Source organism: Rhincodon typus, chromosome 9 (genome assembly GCF_021869965.1).
Source record: "Rhincodon typus isolate 14 chromosome 9, sRhiTyp1.1, whole genome shotgun sequence".
Lineage (NCBI taxonomy): Eukaryota > Metazoa > Chordata > Chondrichthyes > Orectolobiformes > Rhincodontidae > Rhincodon > Rhincodon typus.
The window spans coordinates 5,718,757-5,733,199 of NC_063340.1; the positions used below are offsets into that span (position 1 = coordinate 5,718,757).

At 44.5% G+C, this 14,443-nt stretch overlaps 1 protein-coding gene across 1 annotated transcript in view; it reads right to left on the reverse strand.

The window, feature by feature from the left end:
- ism1 (isthmin 1) overlaps positions 1-14,443 on the reverse strand; it is an 84,122-nt gene that overhangs the window by 12,038 nt on the left and 57,641 nt on the right. The window contains exons 3-4 of the mRNA XM_048600577.1: positions 10,989-11,250; positions 10,233-10,376 (exon numbers count right to left, since the gene is read on the reverse strand). Coding sequence (XP_048456534.1) covers positions 10,233-10,376; positions 10,989-11,250 — 406 coding nt within the window. The remainder of the gene's footprint in view (positions 1-10,232; positions 10,377-10,988; positions 11,251-14,443) is intronic.

The following is a 14,443-nucleotide window of genomic DNA, read 5'->3' on the forward strand; positions in this document are numbered from 1 at the left end:
AAATTGCCCCATAGTGTCCAGACATGTGCAAGCTAGGTGGGTTAGCTGAGGGTGTCAGTGTAGACTTGAATGGCTGTTTTCCACATAGGAGGGATTCTATACATTTAGGAAATCTAAGTAAAGCACATTCACCAGCTTCCCTTTATCTATAGCATGTGTTGCCATCTCAAAGAGATTGGTCAAGTATGATTTCCCTTTCACAAAACTATGCTGCTCCTCTTCCTGATTATCTTGCATTTATCCAAGTACCCTATTATAACCTCTAAGGGAGGCGATGGCCAAGTGGTATTATTTCTGGATTGTTGATCCAGGTATGACCTTGGGGACCCATGTTTGAATCCTGCCACAGCAGATGGTGGAATTTTAAATTCAATAAATACCTGGAATTAAGAGGGTAATGGTGACCGTGAATCCACTGGCAATTGTCAGGGGAAAAACCCATCTGGGTCACTGCTATCTTTACCTGGTCTGACTCCAGACCCACGGCAATGTGGTTGACTCTTGACTGCCTTCTGGACAATTAGGAATGGGCTATAAAGTCTGGCTGGCCAGTGACACCCTCATCCCATGAATGAATGAAAAAAAAACAAACAGCATCTAATGTTTTTCCCCTATGACAGATGTTGAGCTGACTAGCCTATAGCTTCCTGCTTTCCGTTTCACTCCCTTTCTGAATAAAGGAGTTACATTTGTTCGCTTCAGATCTGATGGATTGTCCCTGAAACATGAGAGTTTTGGAAAATTGAAACCAATCTGTCAACTCTCCCACTGGACTTTGCTTATAAGATCCTATGAATAAATCCATCAGGACCTGGGATCCTGTCAGCCCTCAGCTTAGTACCGCTTCTCTAATGATTGGAATCTTCCCGAGTTTCACTCTTCCTTCCATTTCCTGATTTATTGCTGCTTCTGGGATGTTACTCTATAGCCCTCTATAGTGAAGACTAATATAAAGTACCTGGCCAATTCATCCATCATTTCCTTATTTTCCATTATTAATTCTCCAGTCTCATTTTCCATAGAATCCATGCTCACTTTGTTAACTGTTTGTTTGTAAAAATATTTTTATAGAAGCTCTTAACATTTTCATCTTTCTGGCTAGTTTTCCCTCTAATTTTCCTCTTTTTTGGTCATTCTTCGCCGTTTTATATAATTTTCTGAACTGCTACCTGTCCTTGCACAATTATATGTGTTTTGCTTTCAGTTTGATAAAATCTTTAACATTTCTAATTAATCACGGTCCGCCCCTTAAAATATCTTCTTTAGAGCCAATCCAACAAGCGCACAGGTGCTCAGTTTCCTGAAAGTGACAACACAAGCAGATGAGGTGGATAAGAAAGCATTTGGCACGCTGCATCAGTCGGGGCACAGAGTATAAGCAGTGGCAAGTTAGGCCACGTTTGGAATATTGCATACATTTCTGGTCCCCACAAACCAGAAGGATGTGCAGGTTTTGGAGAGGGCACAGAAGCGGTTTACCAGCATGTTGCCTGGTTTGGAGAGAGTTAGTTGTAAGGTGATATTAGACAAACTTTAGTTTATTTTCACCTGAACATCGAAGGATGAGGGTTTTAGGGATGGTTCTGGGTGGGGTGCTGTGAGAGTCAGTGTAGACTCGTTGGGCCGAATGGCCTGTTTCTGCACTGTAGGGATTCTATGATGATCTAAGAATAGAGGGATACAGACCGTGTAGAGGCAAAATGTTACTAGTTTAGAAAGGCGTCATGTGTCGGCACAGGCTTGGTGGGCCGAACGGCCTGTTCCTGTGCTGTACTGTTCTTTGCTCTTTGTTCTTAGATGGAAGCTCTGCCAGATCGCTTCCTCCAGTTAATGAGTCTCACTGAGATCTACAGCTTAGCTTTGGAACATCAGAAGACTAGATTTTATTAAGAGTTCAGTTGTCTCTTGTATTCTGCCTGTAAAATTCTTGCAATGAGAGGACTAAGAAAGATTACACAGAGGATGGGTGAACATTGAGTGAATGTTGCTTCAAAATAAATGGAGCAATTTTGATATTGTACCTGATGGAGAATGCAGGGAAGAAAAATCCGACACAAAATAAAGAATGCACTGATGCACCTTTCACAACCTGCAGATGTCAACCAGTGAGGTCCTTTTGATGTGTGGTCACTATGTTGTGTAATGTGACATTTGAACAAAGGAATGCCCCAAAGACCATGTAACAGGGGTTTTTTGTTCCAACGACATCAGGACATTACAAACAGAAAGGGAAATTCGGGATAAACATGGAACTATTCACACTCTATATGAAATGACCATTTGGATTATATCAGGCTGAGGAATACTTCTGTCTGACTGTTGCCCTCTCTCCCATCAACCCTCTCCCCACCAAAGATGCCCTATCTTTCCAGCAAAAGTCTGTTCGACTGTTCCTGCTGCCCTCCTTCATTCTTACCACCTGCTGGTGGGCATCCCGGAGAATGCTCAGCTCCCTCACTCAGTGCCCTCTCTCACCATTGCTACCTGCTGCTGGAAGTCCCAATACAACTGCAATGTCAGAAAGATTGCAGCCAATTTGCCAATCATGGGACCTTGCTTTGTGCCATTAAATAAACAATAGTTTTGTTTGGTGCTTGTTGGTTGAAGAGGAAATATTAGCCAGGCCAATAGAGGGACATGTCTGTGCTATTCTTCAAATAGTGTCCACGTGACCTTTTATATCCACATGGGAGAGAAGACAGAGCCTTGGCTGAATGTTGCATCTGAAACATGGAAATATATCCTGTCTAAATGAACCAATCATGAAGGTGTACCTTCTCTCTCTCTGCATAGAGAAAATGCTCATCTGTTGATCTAAGTGGTCTGGTGGCACAGTGGTTAGCAATGCTGTCTCACATCGACAGGGACCCAGGTTTGATTCCACCCTCGGATGACTATGCAGAGTTTGCACATTCTTGTGGGTGTGTCTGTGTGGGTTTTTTCCAGGTGCTCTTGTTTCCATCCCACAGTCCAAAGATGTGCAGGTTAGGTGGATAGGCCGTGCTAAATTGCCTGTAGTGTCCAGGGATGTGTAGGTTAGGTGGATTAGCCATAGGAAATAGAGGAATAGGGGGATGGGTCTGGGTGGGATGCTCTTCAGAGGGTCGGTATTGATGGGCCGAATTGCCTGCTTCCACGCTGTAGGAATTCTATACCCCGTAAATAAAGTAAGGCATTTTCCTGAGTGCTATTCTCACAAAATCATTGCTACGGTTGGGGTACATGAAGGATTCTGTTTTTTATTTCTCTAAGGTCCCTCTTTGTCTTTCCAGTCTAGGTTGTTCTGGGGGACTCAGTTTTATTGCAAAGCTCAGCTCAGTGGAAGCTGGCCAACTGTAGAGAAACAGCTTAAATTTCTGACCATGTTTCTGCCCAGACCGCAAAGCTGTTTTCCTTTGTTTTCAGAATTCTGAGGATGTTGCGTATTGACCACTGCTCAGGGTAGCACTCTGATCTCACAAGTTACAACCCCACACTTGTATGCAATCCAGGGTGAGATAGTGCAGTGACGGAGGGAATATCCAGTAATGACTGGGAATGGTCATAGTGGAGCTCCATGCTGAGGTATACAGGAGATGTTGAATCTCAACAGCAGTGCTAACCACTGAGCCAGTGTGCCATCCCACGTGAGAATCATACCCCCTAGATCAATGAACCACTGAGTTCTGGTCTCCATATTCATTTGTTACAGTAAAAACCCAATGTTTGGGAGAAGACACATTCCTGGGAAAGCTACAAACAGTGAGTTTTGCAAATACAGCTGAGTGCAGTGTACCAGACACAATGCACCAATGCACTTTCCACTCTAGGAGGTAAGTGGTGTTCTTTCAATATTTTTCGTTAAAACCGTAGATATGAATTGACTCACAGCTGGTGAAAAGGTAAGGTTTTACGTGGACAGGCAGACCACAGGATTTGATTGTGTTCTGTTCTAATGTTGTTATGTCCAGAAGTGGGACAGATTTGGTTACCTTTGGTCAGTTTTATTAATAGGTAATGACTGACTACAAACAGGACAAGACCTCACACAGGGCTTGCAGAAAGAACCATCTCCCAGCAGTTAAGTGATCTTAAATCACATTCCAATATGATACAGATTACCCTGTTTGCATATTAACATGAATTCTTTATGCTATAACTTAAAGGAAATATACTTGCATTGGAGACGGTATAGCGAGGGTTCACTGAACTGGTGCCTACAATGAGAGGTTTGTCAGATGATGAGTGGTTGAGTAAATGAGGCGTATTTTCTCTAGAGTTTAGAAGAATGAGAGGCAACCTCACTAAAACCTACAAGATCCTGAAGGTGTCCAATAAGGTAGATCATGAGAGAATGTTTCCACTGCTCAAGGAATCTTTTTGAGAACTTCGCCAGGCTATACTGTAGCACTCCCACCTTGCTGCTTGAGAATACTAATGACAGCTGAACACAGAGGTGTGTGACATTCTCTCTCTCTCTCCTCCAATCTTGCTCTTGTGTCTCCCATTGCTGTCATCCTTACATTTGGCTTCCTCATAACCGTTCCCTACAATCTTCGAGTCACTCTACCACCTTGGACTGCTTTAGAGTGAAGAAGGCATGAAATCTGCTAGATTAACAGGCATTCATGAGTCTAACCTGGTTCCCATGGTCACTGGTGAGCTGGACATTCATATAATGGTAGCTCTTTCTCTGCATGGAGTAGCATTATGGGTAAAATGTCCAGTTAGTAAATCCCTCCTTATCTCTGCAATCTCATCTAGGCCTACGTCCCTCTCAGATCTCTGCACACCTCCAGGTTTGGCTTGACATGCATCCTCAATTTTAATTGTATCGCTAGGCAAGGCTGTGCCTTCAGCTGCCTGGATCCTAACCTCTGGAATTCTCTCCCTAAGCCTCTCCACTTTTCTCTCCTCCTTTAAGATGTTCCTTAAAGCCTACCTCAGATTTTGTCCAAAATACCCCCTTACGTCCATAGAACAAAACACCACAAGATACAGGAGGAGAATTAGGCCATTCAGCCCATCAAGTCTGTTCCACCGTTTGATCTTGGCTGATATGTTTCTCTAGCCTGTTCTCCTCCTTTCTCTCCATAACCCTTGATCCCCTTACCAGCTGAGAACCTATCTATCTCTGTCATAAATACACTCAATGATGTGGCCTCTACAGCCCTCTGCGGTAATGAGTTCCACAGATTCACCACCCTCTGGCTGAAGAAATTCATCCCCATCTCAGTCCTAAAGGGTTGTCCCATCACTCTGAGGCTGTGTCCTCAGGTCCTAGTCTCTCCTACTAGTGGAAACTACTGGCTTGGGCACACAATTTGCTTGCGAATGCTGCTCTAAAGTGCGTTGGGATGGTTTCCTATCTTTAAAGTGTTCTATAAATACACATTACTCCTGTTAATTATGCACTGCATGTTGGAAAATCCAGAGACTTGAAGACTATTTTGCTATTCAAGAGAAAACAGATGAATTTTCTTGCTCAATGATAATAGTGGGGGTGATGCATTATAAATTACTCAGGGAGTCTGTGTTACAGTTAACATGGATTTCCACGTATGTTACAGACTAGAGCTATGTACAGTGATGGTAAAGTCCCAACGTCCATTCCACCATATGGCTGACCAGCAGCCATTCCCTGTTTAACTGCCTGCCTTTGACGTGTGAAGGATTTGCAGGTTGACCCTCAATCTGTTTGGCCATGATATGAACACACCTTCTCTTGACCATCAAGGCCTGGAAGGGGACATGAAACCTGAACTTCCAGCTCAGAGGCAGGGACACCACCCACTATGTTATTAGCCATCCTTGAAATAAGAATAAAAATCACTTTTAACCCATTTCCAATTTGTTCTCCATTAAGAAATCTAAAGTTTCACCTTGTGTAGGGGTTGTCTATTTATGTCAGCTGGGCAGTTTCTCTGAATTTGAACTCCAGGTCTCTCAGTTCAGCCACACACTGCATCTTTTATCAAGGGAACTCGCATGTCTTCTCAAAGTTCATTATTCACCTTTCAAACTGCATGATTCCTGTCTATCTGCTTCACTACTTGCCAAATCCCTGTGACGTTTGAGTCATTAGCAATGTTCAATGCTCTGCTCCCTACAGTCATCTATATAGGCATGAGGCGGGGACAACTGATGTGAATGGAGATCTAGTCCTTAGAATACTTAAAACCCTTTACCTGATCTGGACAGACTTTAAACTTAAATACTTATTCACTTTCCATCAGTCATACCTTCTAATCATGCTTCCTTTATTTTTATTGTGGATTGTGTTAATCAACCTGTTATAACACACCTTTGGTGCAGGTGGGACTTGAACCCTGGCCTCCCTGTCCAGAGGTAGCAACATTATCGCTTACAACAGCCCCTCCTCTTGTATCATATGCCGATATTATTTAGTTTCAAACCTTTCATGAGCCACATCATTGAGTACCACCTGAAATTCCTCATTCACCAAGCTCTTGAATTTCATTCCCTTATAACCTAATCACTCAAAATCCTGTCTGTATTGCAGAGACAGCTCAAAGGGCTGAATGTCCTATTGTTGCTCCTAAGTCTGAGATTACTATATCATGGTGTAGATCTTCAAAAAGCTCACTTAACTTAGACACATCTTTCAGGAAATCCTTCATTAGCCACAAACCTCTGGGCACTTGGAAATCTGATCTGGAACTGATGTCAAATGACCCTAAGAACTAGTGCATAAGTGATAGGAGACTACGTGATTTATAGTGACCAGTTCATCTCTCTCCTGTTCATTGTAACATTGATCACTTTGAGACCAAACATGTCTATCACGACAAAGCACACATGATGTTATGGAGGTCCATTTTCAGCGCATCACATTTTCCCCCCTCTCATCCTGTACTTATGGGTTCCTTCAATTTATCACCCCAAATATACATCGCAGAGCCCAGACAGTGAGTACTGCAAGGCTCTAGAGTCAAATACCAGAACCACAGACAAATAGGATTCTTGTTCTGATTAGGAGTCTGGGTTTTCTGAATGACAACAACTTTCATTTATATGGCACCTTTAACATATTGAAGGCATATTATCAAACAATGTTAGACATTGAGACACGTAAGGAGATGCCAGAACAGATAGCCAGAGGTCTAATCAATGAAGTGAATTTTAAGAACATCAGAAACTAGAACAGGTGTAGGCCATTCCACTCCTCATTCCACTCCATTAGATCATGGCTTCAACTCCATTTTCCTTCCCACCTCCTCATTGACTTCAGCTCCCCTATCGCTCAAAAAACACCATCAGCCTTGAATATCTTCAAACTCTCAAAGGCAAAGTTCCAAACACTCTCTACACAGAAGAAATTCCTCCTCATTCCCTTCTTCAAGGGTTAACCCCTTATTCTGTAACAGAGTCCTCTAGTTCTGGAATTCCCTCTGAGCGGCTAGATATTTGTCTCTCCAAAGGTGCAGACCGAGTTGTGAAACACTGAACTTAGTTGCTTTTTGTTGGAAGTAGAATTTTCCAGGGGTGGCATTGGTGGCTCAGTGGTTAGCACTGCTGCCTCACAACACCAGGGACCTGGGTTCAATTCTACCCTTGGGTGACTGTCTGTGTGGAGTTTGCACATTCTTCCCATGTCTGTGCGGGTTTCCTCTGGGTGCTCTGGTTTCCTCCCACTGTCCAAAGATGTGCAGGTTAGGGTGAATTGGCTGTGCTAGATTACCCATAGTGTGTGGGCTTGATGGGTTGGCCATGGGAAATGGGAGATTATGGGGTAGGGTGCTCTTTGGAAGGTCACTATGGTCTAAATGGAATCTATTCACACTGTAGGGATTCTATGATTCCTGACTCCATGACATTTTAGTGGGTTCTTTTGATTGGCCTTGAGTGCAAAATACAAATGCATTGGTGCACATGAAAAAAATTCCCCACATCTCCTTGGGGAGTTCATGACCACTGTTATAGGGGGAGATGTGGGTGGGGTTATAGCCTGCTGAAGAGTCTAGTACTTTCTGGAAGGTGGCTGTAAATTACTGTGATGACTTTGGGCCAAATGCTGGCAGGTGGGACTAGATTAATTTAGGATATCTGGTCAGCATGGACAAGTTGGACTGAAGGGTCTGTTTCCGTGCTGTATGATTCTATGACTTGTCTGTCATGTTTTAGATGCTGTCAGAAAATTCAAGGAGATCTACTCAACACCCACCCTTTCGAGCTGTCTTAGAATCTTACACCTTTCAATAAGACTACCTCTCACTTCTTCTAAACCCCAATAAATATGGGCCCAAGTTACTCAACCTTTCTTTGTAAGACAACCCCTTTCATCTCAGGAATCCTCCTGTTGAGTCTTTTAACTTGGAATGGGTCGGTTGTCTAATGGGGAAAAAATTTATACAGGCCAGCCTCGCATCCACTGCAGTTTGTAACAGAAACAGGCAGCTTGATTGAAACATATAAGATTGAGTGTTGTTCATCCGTATTGTCCAAGCTGGAGGCACCAGAGCAGCAGATACATGGCAACACCATCCCCTGCAAGTTCCTCCCCAAGTCCTAGGAAGGATGTTATTAAACTTGAAAGGGTACAGAAAAGATTTACAAGGATGTTGCTGGGGTTGGAGTTATAAGGAGAGGCTGGGACTTTTTTCCCCAAAGGTTAGGAGGCTGAGGGAGTGACCTTATAGAGACTTATAAAATCATGAGGGGCATGGATAGGGTAAATAGTCAAAGGCTTTTCCCCAGGGTAGGGGAGTCCAAAACTAGAGTGCATCTAAGGTGAGAGGGGAAATATTTAAAAGGGACCTAAGGGGCAACTTTTCACACAGAAGGTGGTGCGTGTATGGAATGTGCTGCCAGAGGAAGTGGTAGATGCAGGTATAATAGTAACATTTAAAAGACATTTGGACAGGTACGTGGATGGGAAAGGCTTAGAGGGATATGGGCCAAATTCAGGCAAACGGGACTAGTTTAATTTAGGAAATCTGGTCAACATGGACGCGTTGTGCTGAAGGGTCTGTTTCCGTGCTCTATGACTCTGTAAGTCATCCAACTTGGGGCTATAACACTATTTCTCCACTGTTGCTGAGTCAAAATCCTACAAGCTCCCTCTCTCACAGCACCGTGGGCATCCCTAAGTGCCAAGGATTGTGGCAGCTCACCACCAACTTCTCAAAGGCATTTGGGGATTGGGCAATAAATACTGGCCCAGCCAACAACATCCATATCCCACGTGTGAATTAAAAGAAAGGATGTTTTTGAGGGTAATTTTAGAATTCGAGGGCTTTGTTGAAAAATAGACGGTCGCCCATTCAAGACAGAGCTAAGCAGAAATTGCTTCTCACAGGGGGTTTGGGAACACTGTCAAAAGGCAGCAGAAGCAGAGTGTTTTCAAATCTTTGTAAAGTACAGGTAGCTCAGTTGGCTGGATGGTTGGTTTGTCGTAGAGAGTGATACCAACAGCATGTGTTCAATTCCCTCACTGGCTGAGGTTATCATGGAGGACTCTCCTTCCCAACCTTTCCCCTTGCCTGAGGTGTTGCAGTGTTATGTCCCCACCTCTGAACCAGGGGGCCTGGATTCAAGTCCCACCTCCTCTAGAGCTGTGTCATAACATCTCTGAGCAGGTTGATTGGGAAAATATCTAAACTTCCACCAGTCGTCTCTGTCTCTCGCTAATGAGAGAGCAGCCCTCTCACAGTATGGCGACTTTACCTTTGAAAGGTGCTACATAAATGCTCGTCGCTGTCTTTCTCGCTACCAGAAATTCACTTGCGCAAATCGATATTTATTTATTTAATTTAAAAAAAATTTGCTCATGGGATGAGGACGTCACTGGCTACGCAGCATTTATTGCCCATCCCTAATTGCCCAGAGTCAACCACATTGCTGTGGGTCTGGAGTCACATGTAGGCAAGAATGGCAGTTTCCTTCCCTAAAGGACGTTAGTGAACCAGATGGGCTTTTCCCAACAATCGGCAATGGCTTTACGGTCATCATTAGACTCTTAATTGCAGATACTTTTATTGAATTCAAATTACACCATCTCTGATGGCAGGATTTGAACCTGGGTCCCCAGAATGTTATCCAGGTCTCTATATTAACAGTCCAGCAATAATACCACTGGGCCATTGCCTCCCTGGGACTTGTCTGTATGCAGAGTGTTTTTAAATTTAGGTTTCATTTCTCAGCTCAAAGTGCGTCTTAACTGAACGTCCATTTAAGAATGCCATTGAGTGATTAATAAGCTTTACAGCAGACAAGACTAAAAGTTTACTAACCAGGACAGTTTGGCATGTCGCATGACCTTGATTCAGTGGCAGTACAGGCGTAGCCACAGGACCGGGTACGCTTTTGGTTGCCACTGCCACAGGTTACGCTGCAGAGCGACCATGGGCTCCAGTCACCTTCTCCATCTGTGTAATCTGCACGGAAAGTAAGCACATTGGCAGTTAGCTACCATGGCGATGAGACGCATAATTGGGACCACATGCTCAGTTCGGAGCTCGGGGCCCAGGTCCAACCGTACGCATGCCATTCCGATAACTTTCACACACATCGAGCTGCACAAAAGGATTGCTTGCACATTTTTGATTCCGTTCTCTCAGAGCCAAGGCCAGCTGCAATGCTTCAACCATTAATCTTGATTATGGAGCTCGCAGTCTTTGTGACTGACCTCTCCCCACTACCAGAAAGGGAGCATGTCATCCAGAAATTAAAAACGCATTATTGCTCCTGGAGACGACTAAGAGAGAAGTCTGAGGTCGGGGGTGGGGGGGCGCGGAGAAACTGGGACAGGTTGGTTTGCTAGAAGTTAGAAGATTCCCACTCAGCCATCGAGACAATAAACGAAATAAGGTTTTTTTGCCACACCGACACAGATGGTTTTGTAGCACAGCTTGCTCTCTATCAATCATTGCCCACACAGTGTTTCCCACTGTAGCGTGTACCTATTTCGTTTCACTTGGCTTGTTCCCAACAGTTTTCTTTCCCAGTTTCACAGAAGCCTGGAACCAAAGTAAGGAATGTTGACGTACCATACTCAACCTGTCCCTTGGACTGCCACCTGCGCTGGGTAACTGTCCTTCTATCCCAGCTGTCCACAGGATTCAGGAAATTGCTGTTCTCGCCAGCCTGGCTGCTTTCCTGGTGGTCGCCGTTGCTCCGAGCCGCGTTTGCCGATGATTTCTGCCACCAGTTCCTCCAGTCGGACGATGGCACAGGCCAGCTTGGCTTGGTCACCCTGCGCAAATCTCTCTCAGCCTCAATTTCCGTCCCATCAACCACCTCAATCGTGACCTGGATGGTTCAAAGTGAGGCATTGATAAATGGCAAGTGCACACATTCACACATATAGACTCAAACAGGTTCAATGAGGACGGCATGGTAGCTCAGTGGTTAGTACTGCTGCCTCACAGCGCCGGGGACCCGGGTTTGATTCCACCCTCGGTCTGTGTGGAGTTTGCATATTCTCCCTGTGTCTGTGCGGGTTTCCTCCCACAGTCCAAAGATGTGCAGGCTAGGTGGATTGGCCATTCTAAATTGACCCATAGTGTCCAGGGATGTGCCAGTTAGGTGGGTTAGCCATGGGGAATGTAAGGATAGGGAAGGGGGTCTGGGTCTAGATGGGATGCTCTTTAGAGGGTTGGTGTAGACTTGATGGGCCAAATGGCCTGCTTCCACACTGTAGGGATTCTAAGATCAGAAGAAATGGTAACAGTCTATTCAGACTGGTCCACTATTCAACAAGATCATGGTTGTTCTTAATACTGAGTAAAAACAGAAATTACCTGGCTCTGAAATACCTTGAGAAAGGTGTAGCATTGTTGTATTTGCATGGCAAATACAAATTAAATCCACCTCACAGAATTGAGTCTGTCACTTCAATTCTAAGTACCTCTGTACCAATGTATTTAGTGTGAATTGCTGCTAATTAAGATCTCTCCAGTACTGGAAACTAACTTTGGAGTCTCATTGGTACAGGTTTTAATTGTTGCTGGAGATTTTTAAAACAAAATCTTTTTTTAAAAAAAAATGAAGTTTGCTTTCTGCCTTTTTTCACTTTCGCATTATCCAGTCGTTCTTTCCTTTTCATTTCTCTTTCTGTACCTGTAACTGACATTAAATCCACATCCCATTTCCAAATACTTCTTCCTCAATCTTTGCCCAGTTAATTTCACAGTCCTACAAGTTAATTGTCTGAAAAGCTGCACAATGATTTGTCATGTTCTGGACATGAACCTGAGACTCACTGTGCCATTACTAGCTCACAACTCCAACAACTTACAGCACCCGCGACCTGGGTTCGATTCCAGCCTCGGGCGACAGTCTGTGTGGAGTTTGCACGTTCTCCCCGTGTCTGCGTGGGTTTCCTCCGGTTTCCTCCCACAGTCCAAAGGTGCACAGGTTAGGGTGGATTGGCCATGCTAAATTGCCCATAGTGTCCAGGGGTGTGCAGGTTAGGTGGACGGGTCTGGGTGGGATGCTCTGAGGGTCAGTGTGGACTTGTTGGGCCGAAGGGCCTGTTTCCACACTGTAGGGATTCTACGATTCTATGAACTTGCCATGACCAAAGTTTTGAGACCTAAATGAGCAAAGGCACATCTAAGTAACAGCATGTGATGTTAAATCCCTTGCCAATATCCTGCCTCATGGATTAGTAATACTCATATTGACATCTGTTAGTCCTCAGATGGTAAGTTCCTGTTGTTAGCCCGATTACTGGGAGTATTTCAGTGCAGTACTGAAGGAATGCTGCTCTCTGACGTGCCACCTGTCAGATGTTATCTCAAAGCCGCATGAGGTGGATGTTAAAAGATTGCGTCAGGTTGACGCTGAGACACACACGAGCTGCACAGAGGCAGATGGGAGTGAATCATTCTGTGTTACCTGCAGTGCCCTGGGCATGTAGAGTGAAGGAACCTAACACAGCTGACTGATGAAGGGACGGAACAGTTTGAAGGGAGATGGAGGGGTGAGGCCAGGGAGGGATTTGAACACAAGAGGGTGCAGAAATATCAAACACAGCTGTCGTTGAACCAGGAACTAATGCATGTCAGTGAGCCCAGGTAACGATGGGGAAATGATTAAAAGGCATCTCGATAGGCACATGAATAGCAAGATTTTAAGAGGGATTTGGGCCAAATGCTGGCAAATGGGAATACACTAATTTAGAATATCTGGTCTGCATGGATGAGTTGGACCGAAGGGTCTGATTCTATCCTATACAGCTCCTTAGCGCTATAGCTAAGAGCTATTCACGCCGCTCTGGACAATATTTGACCCTTGACCAAAATCGCTAAACACAGATAAATGGCTATTATGACATTGTCCTTTGTGAGAGCTTGCTGTGTGCAAATTGGCTGCTGTGTTTCCTCTATTACAACAGCAGGTACAGAAAAGTGCTTTGTTGCCTGTAAAGTGATCAGAGTGATCCAGAGGTCATGAAAAGGACTCTATAAATGCAAATCTTTCCTGAGTGTGGACATTTTCCCCTCACAAAGATGTTGATGGGCCCAGTAACCAGACTTAGAGCGTAGAGCTGTACAGCGTGGAAACAGATCCTTTGGTCCAATACGTCCATGCCGACCAGATATCCCAAATTAATCTAGTCCTGTTTGCCAGCATTTGGCCCATATCCCTCTAAACGCTTCCTCTTCCTGTACCCATCCAGATGCTTTTTAAATCTTGTAATTGTACCAGCCTCCACCTCTTCCTCTTGCAGCTCATTCCATACACACACACACACACACACACACCACCCTCTACATGATAAAGTTGCCCTTTAGGTCCCTTTTATAACTTTCCCCTTTCACCTTAAACCTATGCCCTCTGGTTTTGAACTCCCCCACCCCAGGGGAAAGACCTTGTCTATTTATCCTATCCACGCCCCCCATGATTTAATAAACCCCTATAAGGTCCCTCCGCAGCCTCTGACGCTGCAGGGAAAATAGCCCCAGCCTGTTCAGCCTCTCCTTATAGCTCAAACCCTCCAACCCTGGCAACATGCTTGTAAATCTTTTCTGCACGCTTTCAAATTTCTACAGGATGGTAACAAAATAGTGCCGGTGGGAACCTCTAAATTGCTCTTTGGTCTGCCCATCTTGCTCAAGGAATTAAAATAAAAACCCCTGCATTTATGTAGTACCTTCCACTGGATGAATCCAAGTGCTTTAAAGACAATGACGTACTGTTGGACATGCACTACTATTGTCGTGTAGGACATGGATGGCAGCCAATTTGTGCGTGGAAAGCTCCCACAAACAGAAACGTAACAATTACGGGATAATTTGGGTTGTTTCTTTGCCTGGAAGGTAAATCTTAGCCCCAACACACCAGTCTTCTGCTTTTCTTCAAAATGGTATGTAGTGGAATTTTTTTACATCCACCTGAAGTTGCGGGGATGGTGTGGGGTCAGGGGGTGTTGGAGTAGTGGTTGTGGGTTTTAGGGATACAATTTAACATCTTGTCTGAAAGAGGGCACCTCCGGCAG